Source organism: Calidris pugnax, unplaced genomic scaffold, assembly GCF_001431845.1.
Source record: "Calidris pugnax isolate Ruff unplaced genomic scaffold, ASM143184v1 scaffold95, whole genome shotgun sequence".
Taxonomy (NCBI): domain Eukaryota; kingdom Metazoa; phylum Chordata; class Aves; order Charadriiformes; family Scolopacidae; genus Calidris; species Calidris pugnax.
Genome location: NW_015090885.1, coordinates 11232966 through 11256464, shown reverse-complemented (window position 1 = coordinate 11256464; position 23499 = coordinate 11232966). Strand labels below are relative to the sequence as shown.

Here is a 23499-nt window from a genome sequence, read left to right as displayed (position 1 = left end):
TCTCCAACCACTTCCATTTAGATTAGCCCCATTTTTCTCACCCCAAGGTTCAAGCACACGGTTTTGCTGTGCTTTTGGCCAAGGGTCACTCAGAGTTCACAGTTTACCTTGCAATTAGGTCCCTGCACAGCAAAATTCTGCAACTTTTAAATTTCATAGCTCAAACCATGGTGCTTTGCTCCTTTAGAGAGGAAACTGCGCATAGGGAAATCACAAAAGACTTCAGAAGAGATCTTGAAGTAACAGCCATGGTTCACATCACCCTGAAGAAGCAATCGCTAACAGCAGTAACTGTTCCATCAGCTCCGCTCCACTGAAGGGGACTGTGCGAGCAGAAACACTTCCAGACAGGACTTAACAGCCTTCTCTCATTTCTCCACTCTCAAACAAATGTCAAAAACAACTTCAGAAGATCTGGAACCCAGGCAGTAGTGCTTTAGCACTAACACAACAAAATCCCTTCTCACAGAAATGCCACTTCAGCGTTGTACGACTGACTAGAAGGACGCCCTGCCCCGCTGTGTTTTAAAAAAGTTACAGTAGGAGCTTGTTATTCCTCAGCTCATATTTCCTCTCACAGCATAGATGGGTGACAACAGTCAATGGCTGAAGCTGGTCAGCCCAACTGAAGTTATCCAAGGGCAATCTACATACTTTTTTCCCCAACTGGATGACCTTTTAAAGGAGAAACACCAGGATCTCCCAAGCAAAACTGTCTGCAGCAGCCCAAGTAACACTGAGAATGTTCCAGTGTATCCAGGAAGTACTGTGGAGGGAGAGGGTGTAAAGGCAGGGAGAGGAGCTGCAACTATTAAGTTACGGAAGCAGTTACAAAAGTTCAATGTCATAGCAACAACAAAATCTCTCACAAAAACAACTTAAAATTACTTTATTTTTTAAAGTATATTAGCACAATATTTACAAAATTATTTCATAAATAAAAACATCTTCTCAGGTAAAGACTATAGATGTATAGATATTTAAAATGTCTATATATTTATATATACACACGTACATACACACACAAATGGAACCATATAGTTATGAACAACTTTGGTTTGAAATTACTGGCGGGAAAGGGCTGGGTGTAACAATGACTTTTTAAACTCTCTCTTTTAAATTTGTACCTACAAGAACTCCAGAGCAAAGCCCTTTAATGCAACAACAGGATGGTGGGTTTCTCCCATTTCTGGGGCAATTGACTTCACATCCTATACATGGCCACTGAGCTCCTTGTGTTTTGGCAATGCTTATTAACAGCTTGGCCTCACCCCACAGTGACACAAATGCAGTTTGCTTTACAGAAGTTAACATAAAGCTATTATACATAATGGTTTTTGTAAGGCAAAATACCTCAACAGAATTCCAGTTGGTTTGGTTTTATTCCTCAACTGCTTAACTTTCCACTTGCCAGAGGGAATCACTAGTTATAAAGAGGGAGCTCTGCACAGCATTTAACCAGTTAAATTTTTACGCTGAATTGTTAATGGAGAGTAATCTCCCGTCTTTAGGTAGAGATTGCTGTGATTATGGAAAAACCTGTATCAAAATATTTATATATAGGAGCTCAAAATCTTATTATGAATACTCCTACTGACAAACTTGAAGGTATGAACGTAAGTGCAAACCATACATGCTTCCTAAATGTATTATCATATGAATAACCCTCTTCTCTGTGGCCAGCTCCACTGATTTTAGTGAGGGCTGGACCATGGGTTCCTCTAAGTAGTTCAGTCCTGCAGCTCTAGCAAGAGGGCAGTTTGTGAGAGCAAATATCGTAGAATCAGATACCTCAATTTTATTTTGTTGAATTCTTTATGGAAGGTGTCTGCATCGAGACTTGGAGCTCAACATACAGAGACTTGAATCTCTGCAACATGGACATGAACCTTAGTGTGCGTCATCCAACTCTGAGATGTGCCTAATTACTCAGAATCTTGAAAAAACCACAAATTTTATTACATTACTGTTTGGCAAGAGCTTTCCAAACCAAGTTTTAAATGGTTAGGAGAAAATAACGTGTGCCTTTGAAATATATTACCTTAGTACTAACAGGAGGCAGTGTGAAGATTTCTACAAAGTATATATAAAGTCCAAAAGAAGCCAACTACATTGGAACAATTTTCAAAACAGTTGTAAAATGTGGTAAAATCTCATGGAATGTGCAAGTCCTAGAAAATTGATTTTTACCCGTACCACTTACATATATACAGAAACTGAGCCTCCTCACTTCTCATCAGCTCCTCCTGATTATCTTCTATTTCATGTATTCGTGTTGTAATGGCAGCAGCACAAACTTGTGTCAGAAATGAAATAGCTCCTTTTTCCATTCAAGAGAACAGATTTTAAAACTCTGTAAAAAATACACTAAATAGGACAGCTCCTATTTTTATGAAGCATCAACGAGTTTTACAAATTCACTGAGTTAAGAAATTCTGAAATTGCTTCCAGTACAAAACACTGCACGACATGAACACACACAAGAACCACATTCAGCATGAAAATTACTAGCTGCTGTGCTCCATAATTCCAGTGCTGAATTAGGCTCAAACAGCTGAGCAGTTTCTCATCAAAGAATACGGAAGAGGCACGGAGAGCTCTCTCACTGGACTAAATTATTGGCCACCAGAGCAGACATGACTACTGCCCATGGAGAGGGCTACTGCTGTTTTGTGGAATTAGGATAACATGGTTGATAACTTGAGAATTGGGAGTAAACTGTGTACTTACGCAACTTTGTGTATAAGCATTTTATTTATTTTTTTAGAACAGTTTTGCTGAAACTCAGAAAAGATGTATTTGTAAAATCTCTACTTCCTGCTTGTATCATAGACACATGACCAGACCTTGTCCATGCACACAAATAAAGAAAACAATAGTCTAAATGGTATTGCGATCTTTGGGCTGAGCATGCCCGTTATCAAAGCAGTGACTAATGATAGTTTTTGAAAATAATACCACTAAGGATTACTGCAGGGACACCCTGTAGTGGGCAAACAGTGCTTTTTATATTCTCACCCTCAACCATACCATTTATACCATAACAAGAAAATAAAGATCACATGTGGGCAAACACACACGTTCCTCGCTACAACTGCTGTGACTATAAAATTACATCATTTATATCAAAAGCACTTTTGCCACACATGCAAAACAACTAGTTTCCTGAATTTCTTCTCTTTGAGTAGTGCATCTTCAAGGCCACGGTGTATCAACAACGGTGTACTTTTCACGTATCACACTGCTCCTCAGTTCTGGGAATTAAAAAAAAAAGAACAACAAAAAGATAGTTTGGGATGAGCGGCAACATTTTGTGCTGCCTACTCAAGTCACAGCTTAAAAAAATATTGCAACTTCAAAAGCATGCTTAGCACTCAAATAATGGAAAAGAGCGGAACTAACAGCAAGAGATGTTTCAGTCTCACCATAACAGCAAAGTGACACTGTCCTGGAGCTCCTGCTCCTGAACTGGAATAAGCTGTAGTGGCTCCCAGCCTTAGTTATCTGACCTGTCCTGTCTTTAGTCCTAACGCTGATTTACTTTCACATCCCATTTTGTAAACTCGTGTGCTTCAGCGTCTGACTCACCCCTCTGGGGTGTGCTTGTGAACTTTCAAGGGAAGGTTAAGGTAGAAAGCAGGTAGAGCTCCAAAGGTTGCAGCCTGCATGACAGAGCCCTTCGATCTGTAAAACCTCCTGTTATTTTTTGACCCCACAAGTCAAAAAGAAGTGGATAATTAGCAATTCCTGTGCTTTTGGAAGCTCTACAACAGCACTAAAAGAGAAGCCAGGTTTTTGTAAGCCTAAATGAGATCCAAGAAGAGTCAATTTATTTAAAACTGGATCTCCAAGCAAAACTCTACCTTGTTCTCCAAGAATAAGCAGCAGACTGTGGTAACTGTACCAATCCCATCCTTATCTCCCTTCCGGTCAGTTTTGAATGCAATTGACCGGCAAATACCTATTTGTTTCCTGACCTCAAACCACTGCTATGAAGAACAAGCAATAGTCACTTCTGAAGAAGGACCTGTATACAGGTATACATTTTACCAATGCATTTATAAGACACCAATGCAGTTGTCTTTTGTACTGCAGAAGTGCTTGTATTCCTATTGTTTTAGAAAATAATCCTATGGCATGCCTGGATGAATCAGGTAGTAGTCGTAAGTAACATAAACCTAGCAGCTCATGGTGTTTGTAAGGAAACCTATTTTTAAAATCAGCTGACGTACCTTTTTCCAACTAGGGCTAACTACTACCTCATTTACTGCCACATTGTCAATTCATGTCTTCTAGAAGTGACATGATATAAAAATATTTCAAGTAAATTAAAAGATTTAGAGTGATCTTACTCCTTTATCCTGACTATTAAAATGTTGCAATTTGATGCAGAAGTATCAGGTCAAGGGTCTAGTGGTACTTTGTGACAAGCTTGCTCAGTTTCCAGGAAGTAACAGCAGTACCAAAAGCATCAACAGGTGCTCTTTTAAACTATTCCCATGGAAATTACTGACAGCTTCTGAGTAGAAAAGAATTAATAAAAGATCTTCAGTGACAGCTTAGATTTTAAGCTCTCTGCAATATGCCCATGCAAATTCTGTTACTCTTCTGATGGATATGAGCTGCAGGAACCAAGAATCTTCACAAACTTGGCTATCCACTTTAGGTACCAGTTTGGGAATTCTGGGCCAAGTTAATATGGTCTCTCTCATTTCATGGCTTACTATAAATTAGGAGGAGTCCATTTACATGTAGTCAGTGTTGCAATCTTACAGGCCATTATAAAATCGAAAAGGACTAATTCCAGCACTGACATTTCAAATCAGAAGAAATCTTAAGTTAGGCCAGGACACTGCAACATACATCTTTGTTTACCACATTTGGTAGATCTTTAATCATCATGCCTAACCAACAGGCAGAAGCCACAGTGCACCTTTAGATCTTGAAGTTCAAAATTCAGGTTTGTCAAAAGTAAGTTGAAGTTATTTAAACAGTTCTTAAATCTTATGCAGATGTGTTTCAATTCTGTTTGTTTTTAAACACTACTATCTGACCCTGAAAAATAATAAATGGAGTGAAATCTGACTGGAATACAAACAATCCAAAAAAAACACTTTCCTGTGAACTTCCAGTTAAATACATAGAGAATGCTCAGCTATATTAACAACAACAACAAAAACAACAATCAAAAAACAAATACAACAACCCCCCACAAGGAAACAGCCCATGCATCTTAAATACTATATAAGCATAAAAGCAGCATACAAACTATTTGACTTCCCGCATTTGATCAGAAACATACTATTTAATAGTTCTCTCTCCCTGACTCATCCTCATCATCCTCATCACTGTTTAGAAATACACATTTTTTCCCTATGTATGATACAGAAAACATGCATGCTTTCTTTTCAATGAAATATAGTTTGAATAAGAACAGCACCTGCACTGAAATCTGTCCTCCAAGTTTCACCATATTAGCATCAGTAACTCTAAACATCAAAATCCCCAATTACATGTCTTCATTAAAATAAATATCTGGAGATACATTTGGACTTACCATCATTCTAACATCACTCCTTTTGCATCTTTAAAAGCCAAGCAAATGGATTAGTAATGAGCCAAACAGCAAGAAATGCTTCACAATTAATATTCAGATTAATTCTAAAAAGTGGGTTACTTGCTACTACTCGGCATGCCAGTTAGTGAACAGAATAGCAAAAATAAAAATTTCAGTCATCCCTTTCAAATTTCCCCCATCTTAAGTGGTATGAGAATAGCCAACACCATTGCAGAGTTTGTCCAACCCAAAGAAATACCAAAAGAACAGAGTGACAAGGATAGATTTTGCTATAATCCTAAGTATTTCACCAAGATAAATGTCCACGAAGAGGAACTAACATCAACTTTCAAGACTTGTCCCTTCTTTTCCTCTTAAAAGTTGGACTTTTTGCAAAGTGAAGATGGTAGCTATAATATCCTCAGCTATTAGATTTGTCCTAAAACAGTTAAATAATGCCACTGGCTAGCAAAGCACAATAACGCAGAACAGGAGGTCTGAAGCTGCAGGCGTAATTTCATTGAGAGACCAAACTCTTACTGACTCACAGAGCCACAGAAGCTGACACACGGATCTGCCATCTCAGTGCTGTTGTGTTGAGAATTAATATTATTTTTGACCTTTTTTCATAATTAATCCCTTCATTAGAAGATAAGCCTTGAGTATCACCTACCATTTAGTGGTTCTTCTACAGCTTTCTGCAAAACATTTAAAAATATATATATGTATAAAAAGCCTTCATGTTTACTTTTGGCTCGCCACAGTTAAATTACTCTAATTGACATATACAGTAAGTAGTGATTCTACAAAACGAAGAAAGCTGAGCATTAATAAAATTAATTACTAGAGTTCTGAAAAAAATTAGAACAATCAATAACTGCATTCTCCAGATTATTTTTCCCCCACTGCACTCTTCGTCAGGTGAAATACCTCTAGGTGGCAGCAAAAGGCATGCAGATACTACTTTTAAGCTCTAAAACCTAAATCATATTTCTGTGATTTGATCAATGGTTAGTAATAAAGTAGCATGACTGAAAAAAACAAAACAAAACAAAAAAGTAGGCAAGCAATCAAGTATAATCCCCTCAAAAAAAAAACCACCACAGTTGTGCATTTAGTCTGGTAGACAATCATCAGAAACAACACAAGCAATCTACAGAAATGTTAAAAGAAATAAGAATCAGTAATTGATTAAGATGACAGGTTTCAAAATACACATATTTCCACCCTCAGACTCAAGAAAATATCAAGCATCATTTTGTAAATGTGCCCCAGCATCAAAATTAAGCACTTCACTGATAAGAATTTTTCCATAGTCTTTAGATTACACAGAATCAAAGTGTACTTTCAAAATTTCTTCACATTGCCCTTGATGGAAACAACCAACATATTAATACACCTAATTTTCCACCAGGTCTTTCCATAACTTTGATAAGTTCATGGGCACTAATTATTGTCACCTGAATTAGTCTTTATCTGACCGTCCACTAACTGCAGCTGCAAAACTTGAATTTTTAGTGGCTGAGATTTCCAATGACCTAAACATTTCTTTTGATTTCATTCCTGTCTCCAAATGAGAGAGTAACATGGTGTTCACTACTACATAATTGTGGCTATTTCTTTGTCAAATCTTAGGTGCAGTGCAAAACCACCTTGTGAAGAGAACAGCTCAGAAAGAGAATGGAGTTCCACAAAGGATGTTATTTAGCATATAATAAGTGTAATAAAATTTAAAAAATGAAAAAAGTATGTAATAAAGGTTATATACAACCAAAAAGTAAGTTTAAAATAAAAAAAATCTCCTCTTGCCCTGTTTGCTTCCATTCTGCAAGTAAACATGAGCATCAGATAAGGGCAAGATTGTGTTTTGAAAGAAACGTATCTGTAGCATCATTTTTATAGAATAATGAACCCCGAAAACATCCTCCTTTTTAAAATATTTTTTTAAACTCCATGCACTTCTATTCCTTCCATAAGTTAAGAGGCCAATCCTCTGAAATATTACTCCTTAAAATGAAAATGGATGAGAAAAAAGCAAATGGGGAGGGAAGAAGGGAAGGTCGGGGAAGAGAAAAAAAAAATAAATCTGTTCTGCTAACTACAGTCATACTCTCCTACAGCTCTCCTCTCCCACTGTGAAAAACCATCTTTCTTCAACAGCTGGGTCTCAGGCTGTGGACTGAAGATCTGAAAAAGCGTTTCAAATGATGGCTGCCAGACAAGAAATGGGACGACAGTATTTGCCATGCTCCCCTGCTACAAGGAAATGTGACTGGTATTTTACGGTTGTGCCTCTTTATTTGCTTCCACAAAACTCCAGAAATCAGGCAGTTCATATTCACGTATCACTAGAAAGCACTGCATAAGTCTATGAAAATTACTTTTTTAGGAATGATTACTCTAGAATTCAAACAAAACCGACTGAAAAACGTTCTTTAAAAAAACAAAGTGCTTTTCCATTTGTTCTGTGTGACCTAAAGACAGACACTCTGCTTTCAGATGGTCTCATCAAATTAAGGGGCACTACAGTAAAATAAGAAAAGAAAAAAAGATCAAGGCTATAGCATCCATATAGCTAGGAATGCAAGAGAATATTAAAGTGTTCTGGTGTAAAAGACCATAGGAAAAAAACCCCAAAACTAAGTCTTTGTTTTAAGCCACCTAAATAAAAAAAAATATTCAATGGTATCCTGCACTCACCTTAATGAAAAAGCATTTTCCTTAAGGTGAGCAAAAGGTCTTTATAAATTCACATGAAAGAGTGCATTGTAAAAGAACACCAAAGTTCCCTTCACATCCAACCACCTTTTTGTGACAGCCCTTGAAACTCCATTTGGGCACAACAGTCGGAGTAGCCATCAGGTAAGGGTGGCAATTACAGTACTATAGACACACTCAATAGGGACAATGAAGACCACCAACTCACTCAACACTAGACATCTGTTACACAGCCAGAACTTTTGCTTGCTACCAACCTGGTCTGAATTGGAACTACTGAAGAAAGGTTCAGTATCTCACTACAATCCCCTGAGCCATCTAGTCACCCCAAATTTATTAATTTTAAGCTTACCCCTGGACGAGGATGATCTTTCATTCTGGAACCTAAAACAATTACAAAAAAGTGAGCATGTCATGATCAACTGAATAAAAATATCTACTGATGTAACTTAGAACAGAGTAGCAACACACAAAATTGAAGCTTCATCTACCTAAAACTACTTAATACAATGATCTGCAAATTCTTAAAGCCCCTAGGCACTCCTCTGTTTAGGAACTGAATAATCTCATAATGTACAGTTTGTGAATTGTCTCACTCATGCATTCAGCTCTAAAAACGAATTATCTTACACTCTATTCTTTGTGCTTATTTTTGGTGTGCTGGAATCTACCCCGACAGTCACATTGGACTTCTTCAGCCAGCATAATCAAACTACAAATGCAATATTTATGCAGACACATATCATATATATTAGTAGTCCAAAGTCAATAAACATTATTTTTCTTGTTGTTAAAAGGCTTGCTGCACCTCTGTCACATTTTTGACTTATCTTCATCTCAGTCATCAAATATTAAGCATTCTGCCTTAATTTTTTCTTCAATGAAAATCCTCCCTGTCTCAGGGTCTATTATGTCTGACCATGCCCACACATAGTGTACACGTTCTAAACCTGCAAGACTGCATAGTTCAATTCACTGTGTACACATCAGCTTGAGTCTGGAAGCAGTATCTCCTCAATTGCATGGTTCCGCATTTAAACTAAGAAACTCTTTGAAGAGCTTTTGTGCACAGCTTGAAACAAGTAAAGTCACTCTGCTCTCAAATCCAAGCTGCAAAGTCCACATAATGTTATGCTGTGGTGTGCCAGCATCCCAATCACACAGCATTGCTATGCTTTTTGTTTATTTAGCAGGCCTGACTGGCCTTTGTACCTTGAAATCTCTCTCATCTTTTTGAGATTTGGTGAACAGACCAGTTTCTGAAACAAAGTATTACTATTCCTTGCTCCTGGCTTTTAAAATTAAGCATAAGAAAAAACAGGATTCACTGAAATGAAAGGTGTGCATTCAAATTGCTCTTATTTTAACTACCTCTAACCAGTGGAAATCACCAGGAAGACTTTGCTTCTTTAAATTCGTATTTTGATAAGATTTTGTCTGCACCATCCCACAACCCACTCTATAGAATCCTTGAAATCCTTTTGCTCTCTGCATTCTAAGCTTCAGCTAGCCATCTGTGTAAATGCAGATCTTAAGCAGTAACAACCATCCTACAGTTGAAACACCCTTACTTAGGAAACCTGGCTGTGTTGATCTCAAGACAGTTTATTATGATAAGCTGTAAATTTCTTTACTCAAGATTCCCCACACAAGTTCTATGAAACAAAGCCAATATATACAGACAACTTTTCAGTAATTTTTTTAACTCTGTAATTGCGAAATCACACCTTATGTTCAAGTAAGCTGTGTCTACCTCTGGAAAGTACAATAGAGAAAAATGCTCTTCTGAATATTGAAGAGCTAAAAATAAAAAAATAACGCAGAATAGTAGGTGCTACTTACCCATAATAAACACGTAACTCAGACTAAGCAAATATGCAATTGCCAGAATAGCTAAGCCAGCAATGATAACAGACGCATGTATCGGAGGACACACTGTTAAAAACACAATAAAAGAAACTGTATCATCTGACACAAGTAAAAGCACAGAACTTTTATTTTCGACATAACTGAATACTAAAATAAATAAGTCTGATAAAAACAGACATGATTAATTACTCTTTTAAAGCTATCCCTGAGCTACTTCTGCATCTTTCTTTTCTGTATAGGTTCTTTAATGATACAGGGGCATTTACAGATTTATCCAGCTTAGCTACTACACTATGCATTCTACTGCTAAACACACTGCCAAGGATGCCTAGTCCTAAATTCACCCTTTTCTCTGCTCTGGGATTTCAGGTGGGCAGAGGGGAAGGCAGGCAGGGTACAGAGGGAGGGTGAGAGGCAGTGAGAAGGGGCAGCGCTGTGTGCGGTGCTCAGTTGGCGTTGCTTTACAACACCGACCGACGGCTTCCAGCGCTGGAACGGGATGCCAGCCACAACCAGACTTACAACAGAACAAGAATGCTTCCAAGTTAACTGTCACTGCATCTGCCTTCTTATCATTATCTGCAATTATATTTGTTTCCCAGCAACTCAGTTATCAGACGTGTACGCGCAGAGATTAACAAAGAATTTCTGATTTATTCATTGAGCATGGGAAAGTTATTATGACTCTAGTTTAGTTTCTAAATACCCTAGGCCTCAGAAAGAGTAACAGGCCAGCACTGGTTTTAGGTGACTCTTCAGGGCACTAAATGTTGGAATATTAAAACAATTCGGTTTCTATTATTTTTATTTTTTTTTAGCAACTGCTCACAGAATGGAGTCACGCTGGATGTAGTCATACTACTGAAACTGCAGTATCTAATCCTGCCTTTGGGCTATGTTTCTTTCGCCAGATAAAAGAGCATTACCACAGCAGTCCTAAAGTACATTTACAGAAGTTACTGGCCAACATTCAGTGCAGTGAAGCCATTTTCACAGTGTTTTAGTGTTATAAACAAACAAACATCAGGTAGAGACAAAAGTAAAAAGACAGAAGTTAAATTGCTTACCTGGGACACACAGTACAAAACCAGCCACAGCAATTACATAACCAAGAGTTTGCAAACCCACCAGAACGAATGTTGCTTGTGGTAGATTATCGAAAACTGGGAAAGACAGAAACAAAATTGTAATTATTTTGAAGGTTAACTAAAAAGACACAAAATGTAGATCATTCACATAAAACTAGAAATCAGATTCTCCTGAATTACAGGCTCAGCCAGCCAGCATGATAACATAACAGCTATGCAAGTCACTCAGTATATACACAAAAAAAATGTACTTATATATAAATAAAATTATAAATAAACAGTAAGTAGAAAAAAAAAATGAAAATCACACATTCTGAGAGTTAGCTATTCATCCCAGTCCCAAGACCTAGGAAGGAAGAGCAGGAATCGCTCAGATGTTCTACCCTACATCTCGTTTTTCAAGCAGGCAACATACTTTTTCCCTGAAGCAACTTAGCCAAATAAACACAGATTAAACTTTTTTTTTTTTTTGAGATACTAAGAAGGTCAGGAACCCAGCATGCTATCGTAGCACCTATTTATTAAAAAAAAAAAAAAAAAGTACCTAGATTGGAAAAGGGGCTCAGTTTTTCAGTCAGTATGTTCTTGAGCTAGCGAATAAATACTCACCTATTCCAAACATGAAGTATTGAAGCGGTATGAAAACCATAGCAGGGACTACAATTAGGCCAAGACCAGCCTGATGATGTACTGTATAGCCATCTGCAAACATTTGCATGGAAATTAGTAAAATAGAAATCCTTGACTGGTGTAAAGCACAAAGCCACAAAAGTAAATCGTTAGTAACATCAAGTTTTTAGGGTCCAGAAAAAAACCCCCATTGAACACGAGAAATTACTCCCTAGCCCCTAACATCTCCCTAACAGGACAGAAAATAGAAATAACTTTGGAGTCTCTATCTCCCTATGATCATCTGAGGGGCTGACAACCATAATGCTATTTTTGTTGTGGTCTATGATATTTTTGTTTCCATTTCAAAATTAGTAGATGGCAATTAATAGGTGGTACTAACTTCCATATTACTGCATTGAAGAGATTAATTTGTGCTCTTATTCCCTTAAACTAGCAGGTAATTTTAATACACTTACCTTGGACAAAAAGAACTGTGCCTACAATGGCAGCACCTGTGGCAAAGACTCCTGCTATAATAATGCCCATTTTCTTCCGAGTTTCAATTTCATATTTAAATGCTTAAAGAAAAAATCAAGAGACACAGAGAAGAAAACAATCAGACATACAGCTTGTCTCACAAAAATACACAGATTTTATGATTAGGACTGTTGTCATAAACAAATAAACAAAATCCTAAAAAATTAGACTATAAATACTACCAACATATAATTTGTTCTCCTTGTTTGATATGGTTAATAAGACTAACTCAGATTAATTACACCTGGCACTGGTGTTTTAGTCAAATTCTTAATTCTATCCTCTATGCAATTCAGGTGATGTTATCAAAATAACTTTGGGATGCGGTAAAGGTTAATTCAAGTAGATGCACTACTGACATTTAAATAATGTTACAGCGACTTTGTTACTCATGTGAGTGTCAGATGGGGATTTCAAAATCCTAGGTTTAATTCTCTTCCCTGTGACACTGTATCACCTTTGTGCCCAACCGAACAAGGACACGTTCCCATCTCACCAGAATGCTTTAAGGATGAGTAGATATGGGATAACCTACATATTCAGATGCCACAGACACGACTAATTTTCAGTAAAACTGCACTGCTAAATAGCTGCCATCTCAGAAATGGTTTATTCTAGTGGAGGGTTTCAAAACAGCAGCACTTTTAGTAGTCTTTGGAAAAGGAGCAACAGTACAAATACAACAATTTAATAAGCCGTGTTTGTTTCTGCCTTATACATTGCTAACACTAAGACACAAAGTAAGGCAGCTCTTGCTCCAAGCTTGAAAATTAAAATATCAACCATCTTGGTACATGCTGAAATTGGTAATCACAGAGAACAAATACAGTGAGTAACTTCAAAAGAAAAACAAGGAGCACATGCAGAATTAACATCCCACTTACATGCATTGCGAAAACACAAAAAAAATATCAGTAAACATTCTAGAGGGTACATATGAAAAAATCTTTAATAGTATCTTATCTATGGGAGGGTTACAGCATACTCTCTGTGAATTAAAACTCAGTCTTTCATTGTAGTCACATTGTCTAACACAACAAGACCCCAGTCATACTCTGAAGTACTACTGCCATTTAAACCAAAAACTTATTTGGAATAGTAGTAATACTAAAAACTTCCTGCATGTCTGTACTGGAAATTCACATTTTTTTCATATTATAAATATGCTAAAATAAGAAAAGCAAGACACAAAGGCAAAAATAAGTAATGGATATGCTATACTTAAATCTTCAAAGCCAATCCTGTATGCAAAAAAAACCCAAAAAAACCCACCACAAACCAACCAACCAACAAAAAAAACCCCCCCAAAAAATCAACCCCGTCATAAAACACAAAACCCAAGAAAACATATATTCCAAAGTGTTACACAGAAAAACCAAGCTCGGTTTAACAAACTATTTAAAGGTATACTGTAGCATTGCTGGATTCACAGGTTAACTAAACCAGTGGAAACTAAAGGAAAAAAAAAAACACAAACAAACAAAAAACAAACAACAAAACCAAACAGTAAGTACAACCACATTTTTAAATTAGAGGTAGCAGGATTATTTTTCCCCCCAAGAGGCCACAGACCTCACAATAAAGTGAGGTCTTTACTCTTGTAAAATGACAGTGCTTCTATCAATGCTTATTTCAGGACAAATATTACTTTGATAAAACTACTCTGATAAAATGCTAAGAATGTTAAAGTTCTGCTATGAATGGAAGGCAACAACAATTCCTGAACATAGCAGAGACTCCTAAACCTGAACAATAATGAAAATCAGGAATTTAACACTATGGAAATAAAATAACTTTAAAAATATATATTAGTTCTCAACCTCTGACCATGGATGAACCTTTGAAGAGTCACATACCACTTTCAGAGGTTTATAAAGAGTAATAAAGAAAATTATATATAGATGGCTGAGTACGTATGTCATTACTATCAATCACTCTGAGAACAAGTTCTTTCCATTTCTTATGGACTCAACTCTATGCAGATTTTTATTTTTATTTTTTAGATGTCTACAAATTGAAAAAGGCTGAAAAAACCTCAAAGACTGATGTAACAAACTGCACCACAGGGAACCATCTGAAAGACTAGGACATAAAGCACACTCTATATTGCACACATGTTGGACACTGGTGTATACAGAACAGCTAAGGATGTCTTACACAAGTGAACATACTGCCTCTGAAAACATTTAACAAAATCATTGATGTCAGTGTTAAATTATAACTCAGCCAGTGCTAAAAGACTAGTGAACAATTTTACATTAGGAAGACAACACCATCTTTCTCTAATACTGATTTTACGACCCAAAAATGAAACATGTTTCTGTTTCTAATGATTCAGTGTCACGGTGAACCAACAGTGAAAAAAAAGCCTCCTTATTCTAACCCATGACAGTAGAAATTATCAATTATACCCCACAAAAATTACACCTGTGCAAAAAAGCTCATTGTTTGCCACAGTACCAACAGCAGAAACATCACCACATGGCAGACTAGCTCTAAATACAGACTCTTTAGGCTGTAGGTCATACCTTTGTCTCCAAAGACATATATCTGCTAAAAATCTTAACCCTGGGAAGAAACCCCTGGCCTCCAAGCAAATCGAGCCAACTGGCCCAGCCTCCACTGCTTAGGGCTAGACCCCAGTGCCTGTGTCCACACTGCATGACTGCAGCACCACGTAGCATGCTGAAAACCCAAAACACACATCTTTTTGATAAGCTCATGTTCGGTTTCAGTTCAAAGGTCCCAAACTCTGTAAATGCTACGCTAGACTAGTGATTTCATAGCTTGATGCCAAAAATTTATGTTAGGTCTCCTCAAAGAGTGCAAGGCTTACTGAAACAGGAAATGGAAGTCTACGTAGTGCAAAACAGTGTATCTTAGTGTGCTCTTATTGATCAAGCCTGTAAATAACAGTGCTTATTAGGAACTACCTTGAGAACCATATACAAGTTAACTCTCTCATGATGTCAGCTGATAGGTGCCAAAAGCAAGCCCTGAAATGAACATAAGTAACACAGTGTGGATGATCAGAAGATTCCAGAGCAAACCAAACACCACGTCACGTGACAAAGTAGACGTACAACCCTTCTGAGTATTATCTAGACCAATTGTACCAGACATCTTTTAGATTTAAGCACTGTCTTTCAATCTTACAGGGATGATTTTCTGCAAGTGATTTTAGGACAAATCAATAATTGCAAAGAATTAAAGACCACATACTTACCGATCAGACTTAGCTGAACCAACCACAAAATAATAATTATGAACAGCAACGATATGATGAGAGCCCTTTCCAGCAGAAGAAACCACGATCCTAGAGAATTAGCAAAGAAAAATGGTAGGAAGAAAACACGAACTGAGGTTATTAGCTTTTTATTTATTACTCATTTTAGGCTATGCTTTAGATTGCTCAACACTCAACGTAATAGTTAGCATTAAGAGTTATAATAAGCTAAGAAAGCTATGACTTCTACCTATGTATTTTTCACTCTCATCTTGTGTGTGACAACCTAGTTTTTCAGTATTTCTAGTTACCCTAACATTTTCCAGACTGCAGGTCTTAACTTCCAGTGCAGCAAAGGATGTTTATGCTATTGTATGGCAGCACAACCTAGTTTGCTTGCTGAACTACAAACAGCACAGTAGATCAGAAAAAACCTGTGTATTTAGGCTAAGCAGGGAAGCTGGGCAGGATATGAGAAGTCCAGTTTGATGGTTTCCCAGCTATTCTATGTCCAGCTGCTGTAATTCCTGAAGCAATCCAGATGTGTGGTAAGGAATACAGGAGCTAACCTAAATTAGAAGGAAACACTGCTTTGTTATTTCTAGAAATCACACACTTTCCTTTAGGTCTTGCCACCATCATCCATTTAGCCTTTCTTCCCCTGCATCTTGGATACCTTAGGCTGTTCAGTCACTCGTGCTGTAAGACCGTGTAAGCCATCTTCCAACATAAAATTCTGAAAACATCTCCACTGAACTAGAAAATGCAGTTGGTTCTTGCATCTCTGCTCATAACTTCATTTAGACTCACTCAGTGGAGTCCAAAGTCTCAATTTCTTACATTATACTTGCCACCATTCCTCTGCCTGCACATTTCCTTCCAAAGAAACTTCTAGTCTTCATTTAGATGCATACTCCTTGCACTTACCCTCCATATTTAAAAGCTGTACCTTCAGCTCCAGAAACATGGAATGAAGTATCAATACATTACAACTTTCAATGCTAAATAAATACCTTGAGGACAGTTTTATATTCACAAATTTCCCTCTTCCCCCACCTCCACTCCCAGAAGTCACAAAAGAAGAAACAGTGGTTAGACCATAAATACAAGGCAATCACAAAACATACTAAAGGAATATCTGCCAAATTCCTTCGCAGTAAAGGAAGCCTAATTTAATGACTTGTTTAAAGGAAGGCTTTTTGCTTCATCTGCATTTTCAAAAAAGCAACTAATATTGAACAGTAATTTGAATGCACAGTTGCCATTCTCTAGATTAGCCAAATCTTACAGGCAAATCCCAGCAATGGTAACTAAGTATTATTAACAAATTGAAAGTATCTGCAAGCAGAGACTGAAAAGCAGCTTCACTTCCTCTGTAGCATTTCTAGATGACACTACCAGGTATTACGAATAGAAAAAAAGCAGCCATGAAGCCTAGTGTCTGCTAGGACTTCAGCATGCAACATGGAACCACGTACAGTCCAGTCTCTGAGTCTAAAAGCACTTACTGTATGGAAATGCTTGCAATACTGCTGGTACATGCAGCATGCGAGTAAGAGAAAAAGCTGAACACATTTTCTTGGTAATACATTTCACTTACTCTGTTAGTTCATAGCAATAAGGTAAACTCCCGTGAAAAGTATTATTTTGAGAGCCAATATAAGGCAGTTCCAAACTAAGAAGAGAGACTTCCAGACATGCAGGGGAGGAAGGAGAGAGAAAAGAAGAAGAAAAAGGGAAAGGAAACATGTGAAGGAAAGAGGAAGAGAAGAGGTGAGGAGGCAAAGAAAAGAAAACAGGAGCAAGAGAGGGGAGAGAAGAGGAAAAGGGAAAAAGAGGAAAAGAAGAGAAAAAAAGGAAACTTTACGACCACTCTCCTCTAACTGATAGGAAAGAGTGTGCCCAAAGGCAAGAGTACTAGCATCTAAGTCCTGCTCACTCTGTTACCCACTTCATAGGTGAATCCAGGAATTCTGTGAAGTGAGATGGAGAATAGCTGGCTCTTCTAAGGCTATCTCTGTGTAAGTACCAATTTGAACATATTAATAGTAACAGCATGAATTGATTGCTCAGAAATGACAGAGTGAAGACTGGCACCAGATTTCCATTATTCACTAACCCTTTTCAAAACTCACTTGCTACACTTTCTTCTATTAGCTTATTATTTCAAGAGTCTCTCTAGAACACCGAGGAGCAAGTAACAAAAATTTATGTAGAAGAATATAAAGAGAGAACAAGCGACTGTTTTACTTTCAGCTAAATACTCAAATATAACACTAAGTTTTACGTTTTCTGGCATATACTCTCAAACTAACGTGACCTCACAACTATATATTCTTCACCAACCACATTTTTCCTCTGGTGTTGGGGGGGTACTTTCCTCTCCGCAACTGTCAACTAGAAAATGAAATTAGAAAAATTACATCAGTTTCCTGCTTTGTAGTCTTTATACAGCTTTCAAAATTCTAAACACAGAGAAAGTAAAAACAAAACAATAAAACTTGCAAATAGGACTTGATTGTACTACATCCTCAAGCCTTGTTTCCTCTTGGTAGAGCCTAACAGTGAATGGCAAAAACAGCCCCAAAAGGCTGAGTAATGAAAAAGCTACAAGAGAAGGAAGGAAACTGCCTATACACCTCTGCCCCTGTTTTTGCAGTGTTCTAAGAACCAAGTGATTTTGCAGCATCCTCACTCTTTCAGTGGCTGCACCCTTCTCAATCCATTTCAGGACCACATTTGTTTTGCAGTGTATATGGTTAACTCAATAATTAGACCCAACTGTGAATTACACTGATGTTTGCAGCAGAACACAAGTAACATGTGTCTGAGCTTCATAAATATTTTAATGACAAATTCAAAAACTAGTACCAAAAACGTCCTAGGACAATTCTAGAGTGCACAGGTAGGATTCCACGTGCTACGCACGTGTGAAATATTTGGTGCTTCTGAGAAACTTTCCAGAAGCAAGAAGCAACTCTCCTGTGTGGAACAGAGAAACAATACGCACATACGTTCAGTGAAACTGTCAGTTCTGCAGAACACTAGACAGACCGCACATGTACAGCAGATCCCATTATTCAATAGCTAAGGCACCAGAGCACACAGGCTGCATCTGACAAGGTAAAGTAAAATGGTTCACTAAATGAGAAAGTCATCACTTAGTCACCATTATTTTAAACATCGTTTTCTAAAAACGATGTTTAATGTTAGACAACTGTAACAAGTTACCATCTAGTCGTAGCATTTTGAACATCACTGGAAAACCACATACCTTCAGATTGAGTTTTACAGCTCTTATACAGAATTTTTATTAGTTCTATCTGTAATTTTTCAGCATAGCTAAACACTGCAAGATGCAATTCTTCAAAGAAAAGATCTCTGCAGCCACTATGATAGATGTATACATCTCAGCATTACAAAGATAGTAGGAGTATCTTTCAGTATGTAACGCAGTAACACAAGCATGGTGAAAATATCACCAACTATATAATCTAAAAGATGTTGGAAAACATATTTTACTATATTAGACAAGTCATCTTTAGACATTATTATAGAGTGAAAAAATGTGTTCAGATCTTTCCCACAGAAGCACTCCCCTATAACTTAATCCAAAATAACTCACATTAGCATTCCAGTTAGAAGGCTTGGGTGCTATGTTTTTTGTAATACATTGCCGTATTCGTTGTTTTTCTCTTTCCCATAAGATTTTGCTTGTTTTCTCTCCCAACAGGTTCTAAAACAGTGGCAGACAACTTACCTGCGTATTTTTTAAGTTCAAATCTTGTTTCTCCTTCTCGGTTTGATTCTGTTACTTCACAACTGTAATTTCCGACTTCTGCTTCTGCATTCTTAAGCTCAAGAGAGGCGACACCCTTGGTTAAATCCTTCTCAGATAATAAAACAGCCGATGGCATCGATGGATGTCTGAAATACTTCCTTGTGCGTCCATCGAAAGAGAAAATAAGTTGTCCTTGTCTTTTCCACTTTACAAACATGATACCTATATTGTTCTGATTTAGATTAGTCACACAGCAAGGTAAAATGACAGTTTTGTTACAGTCAGTTTTTTTAACAACATCCGTCGCATTAAACAACAACTGGGCAGAACCTATAAAGAAAAATGAAAATTGACACATTCAGAATTATTTCTTAATGTACAAGAGAAGAAAGAAAAAAGAATTACAACATGTCACTTGGGAAAACAAAACGCTCCCCTGCAAAACCACAAAAAGAGAACCATGCTTTACGGGACTAATAAAAGAAGAAAAAAAAAAAGCATTATTGTAATTCTAACACAGCACCTCTACGCAGACAGCTACTCTCACATCCATTTAATGTATAGATACCATAACCTATAATAAATACATAATAATAAAAAAAGTAATAAAACTTTGGGCTGCCACTTACTTGGACTTTTCCTCTAAAATGCCATATGCAGAAATACTGCATTAAGGCCTGGCTTCTGCAAAGCACACACATAACATTAACCACAGGTTGTCCCACTGATGTTCAAATTTTTGCTGCTGATCACACAGGCATCTAAAAGTGGAGGTCCAGGGATCAGCTCCACACAAACATCCTTTACAGTTTGTTAAGGACACAGGGAAAAAATTCTACTTGTACACTTCTGAGAAAAGGCAGGCAGGGCAGCTTAGTCAACAGAAGTTTGTCATTCGTTCCTTCGTATCTCTGAAGGTGGAGCCAAACACCCATAGGTTTAGATTGCTTCTTGCAAATTCTCTCTTTTCCTTTCTGATGGAGGAGGAGGTGCACACACAATACCATATATTAAGTAAGATTATTACTTACTTAGTGTATACAAAATAGAATTGAAAATGGAAATTTTTTAAGAACAAGTGTCCTGTATTATAAATCATTGTGATTAATGCTAATAACAATGAAATTCAATGCAGGTAACGAAAAACCACCATCACACAGAACTGTTATCACTGCTAGTTCTATCATTTCTCTCCCACGCTGCAGCACAGTTTTAAAGCAGTAGTACTGACTGAACACTGCTTCAGGAAAGACCTAAATCCTATGCCAAGATTTTTATCTGAAATGAAGACCCATTAATCAGTTCTTGAAAATACCAGAAATTATAACATCAGTACTAAAATTACACCAGGAACCAGAAGAAAGAGGTTAATTAAACTAATTTGACTGCAAAGTATGAAGGCTTTGAACCCTCTATTTTCTATATTTTTCTTCATTTGTGTGAAATTCTAACTTAGTTTAATAGCTGTCCTAAAAGTCATTGTGCCCCAGAGTCTCTGTGGTATTAACAATTCAAAATGCTTGACTATATTCACCTGACAAAACCAAATATGGGAAAAGATACATACTGTAAAACAGGACCACAACCCCTAATACTGTAAGCATACAGACTTAAAAAGTGGAGTAGCTCCAGTGACTTCAGAGGAACTACTGGTATTTACATGTCTAAACCAGCTCAGAATTTAGATATGTATTCAATGACTGAATTCAATTATGGGAAAGGAAAGAGAAACACACACCCCCCCAAAAAATTTAAAAAAAAAAAAAAAAATCAATAAAAGTTGCGTTGCTATTTGCAGTAGCTCTTTTTTTTTCAAAGCAACCATCTCAGATCAAATTTAGAAAGCACTGATCCTTGAAACATTGATTTCATATTCTCACACAAGTCACTGGATTATTACTGAGTATCAAAAGCTTATAATAAACTGATAAAATGCATTATGCATGACAGCACTTAACTATGAAGACAGAATTATCCCCTGGTTTACTCATTGTGTTACATTTTTTAAACTGTACTTCAAAAAATAAAAGTAACAAAAGCAGAACAAAGGGAAACTGCACCCAAACTATGCACGACAGAAAAAAAAATAAAAAATTGCAAGCAATTAAAAGCTGTAGTGCTTCAGTGTTCTTCCTGAAATAAATTTCACATCTGTTTTATTTTAACACTACTGCATGATAAAAGGTTTCAGAGTGTGGAGTTGTTGGGTTCTGGGTTGGGTTGTTTTTTTTCCTTTAGAGATAGCACATTTACACTCTCTAGGAAGAATTTATTCTCCACTGGTCCCATCACTGAGAAAGGTGATTAGTTCAACTAAAGGAAGCAACTATACTTCAAAATATTTACCAAAGTAAATTAAAATATACCTTGAAGGAATTAAAACAAATTGATCACTAATATTACCACAGAATGACAGGGAGCCGTAAATTCCTGATTCCATGGGTTTGCTGTGATGGAGCCTAAAAGAGCTGGCATACCTTGCCCGCAGCCAGTTCAGAAGTACTCATGTGAGCTGCTCCACCAGCAGAGCGCTGGGGAAATAAGGAGCAGGCTGCAGACAGGCACCAGCAGAAGCACACACACAAATATTTGAAGGTTTGGGCCTCTGCAAATCTGACTGCTTTCAGTAGAAGGGGTTGTGTGGCTGCTACCCCACTAAAGGGAACCTCACTGCTTAGGACAGATGACACTCTCGACTCCCGACATTCTTCTTGTGGGACGAGGAAGTCATCAGAACCCTTCAGCAATAGTTCCCAAACCCTCCAGGCAGAGGACTGCTAGGCAGGCTCCCAGCCTCAAACCTTCTCGTGGATTAGCAGCTTAGAGGTGTCACATCAAGGCAACAATTTTAGAGCCTTACACTGAGGGGTTTGGGGGGTAGACCTGCTTCTAAAGAATATGCAGTTGTGAAGCTGCCACAGAAAGATTCCTTCAAATACGGCATATGCAGCGCAAATTCGGGAATATTACACGTTATGTCAGCATTGGCTGAGCTTGGTAGCTGCACCTGGTGGACACCTGCGTTTCTCACCGGCTACAAAACATACCTGGGGGCTCAGCATTTAAGCCAGCCTTCTGCTGGCTTAAACTGGGGCACCCAGACCTGAATTGAGACACTGGCTTTCAACAGGCTGGCCGGGATGTGCCGCTCATGGAGCATTTGCACCTCGGTGAAAAGCGGTATAATTTTTTTAACTCTCCCTCCCCCCTTACCCCCCCGAGTTTCTTCTTGAGGCAGAGGAAAAAATAATAAGTTAGATTGCGAGATGCCATCTGCACACCCATGACGCCCAAACTTCTTTCAAGACCAAGAAAGGCCGCCAGCCCCACAGCAGACGGCCGGTCGGACCGGAGGGACATCCTTCAGCTGCCCTAAGGCTACGAGGCACGGGAAGCCGCAGAGCTCAGCGCCGGTCCACGGCGTCCCCCTCCTCCCACCCGGTCGCCGCCAGAAGCCACCCACCCCCAGTCCCGGGGAGGAGGCGGAGGGATGGAAGAACAACCCCCGAGCTATCCTTCCCCCCCTCCCGGCAGCGGATGGCGACTCGGCAGACCGCAGCCCCACACACGCCCGCTGTCGTCAGCCACCCCGGGAGGGAGCTCCGGGCGAGAGGCGATGGGACCCTCCACGACGAGCGGAGGCGGCGTGCGTTGGCCCCGCGGGACCGGCCGCCTCACGTCCCGATCCACCACCACCACCCCCTCGCCACACACACACACACACACCCTCCCGCCTCGGCGACACCCGCCCCTCCTTTTCCCGCCCGCCCAACGGCTGCGGGGGCCGGGGGGAGGGGGGGGCGGCTCTGCCCTCCCTCCTTCCCTCACACCCCGAGGGGCTGACGGGGCGCCCGCACCGGGAGGCTGCTGGAGGCGGGGGTGGACGGAAAGGTGTCTCGGGCCGGGCTTGCCGAGGCCCCAAGGCACAGGGGTCGGGAGGAAGGGAAGGAGAAAGGAGGGCGGCGAGAACTCACCGGCGCCCACGGCGCAGAGCAGCATCCAAGCGGCCCGCTGCCACATGGCGGAGTGGCGGCGGCGGGGAGCGCGGCCAGGCAGCCCAACGGCGTCCGGAGCTGGGCGCCGCAACGGGCGGCTCCGCGCAGGGGCGGGG

At 38.8% G+C, this 23499-nt stretch overlaps 1 protein-coding gene across 7 annotated transcripts; it reads right to left on the bottom strand.

The window, feature by feature from the left end:
* Nucleotides 1–1937: 1937 nt before the first annotated feature.
* Nucleotides 1938–23493, bottom strand: CD47 (CD47 molecule). 7 transcript variants are annotated; one of them, XM_014947251.1, is made up of 12 exons: nt 23363–23493; nt 19368–19718; nt 17954–18004; nt 15608–15697; nt 12321–12422; nt 11842–11934; nt 11212–11307; nt 10118–10210; nt 8628–8659; nt 6231–6255; nt 5558–5585; nt 1938–3254 (listed from the first exon to the last, which is right to left on the bottom strand). In XM_014947251.1, the coding sequence occupies exons 1-11, from the start codon at nt 23406–23408 to the stop codon at nt 5560–5562; spliced, it is 1005 nt and encodes a 334-aa protein (XP_014802737.1). In that variant the 5' UTR covers nt 23409–23493; the 3' UTR covers nt 1938–3254; nt 5558–5559. The 7 variants fall into 7 exon arrangements, with proteins under 7 accessions (XP_014802737.1, XP_014802736.1, XP_014802740.1 ...); XM_014947250.1 differs by lacking the exon at nt 5558–5585; XM_014947254.1 differs by lacking the exon at nt 6231–6255.
* Nucleotides 23494–23499: the final 6 nt, after the last annotated feature.

Coding starts and splice junctions, on each gene's coding strand:
- CD47 (XM_014947250.1), bottom strand. CDS start 23,408: ATGTGGCAGCGGGCCGCTTGGATGCTGCTCTGCGCCGTGGGCGCCG. Junction 18,005..19,367: donor TGAACTTAAAAAATACGCAG/GTAAGTTGTCTG, acceptor TTCATTTTCTAG/TTGACAGTTGCGGAGAGGAA. Junction 6,256..8,627: donor AAGATCATCCTCGTCCAGGG/GTAAGCTTAAAA, acceptor AATGTTTTGCAG/AAAGCTGTAGAAGAACCACT.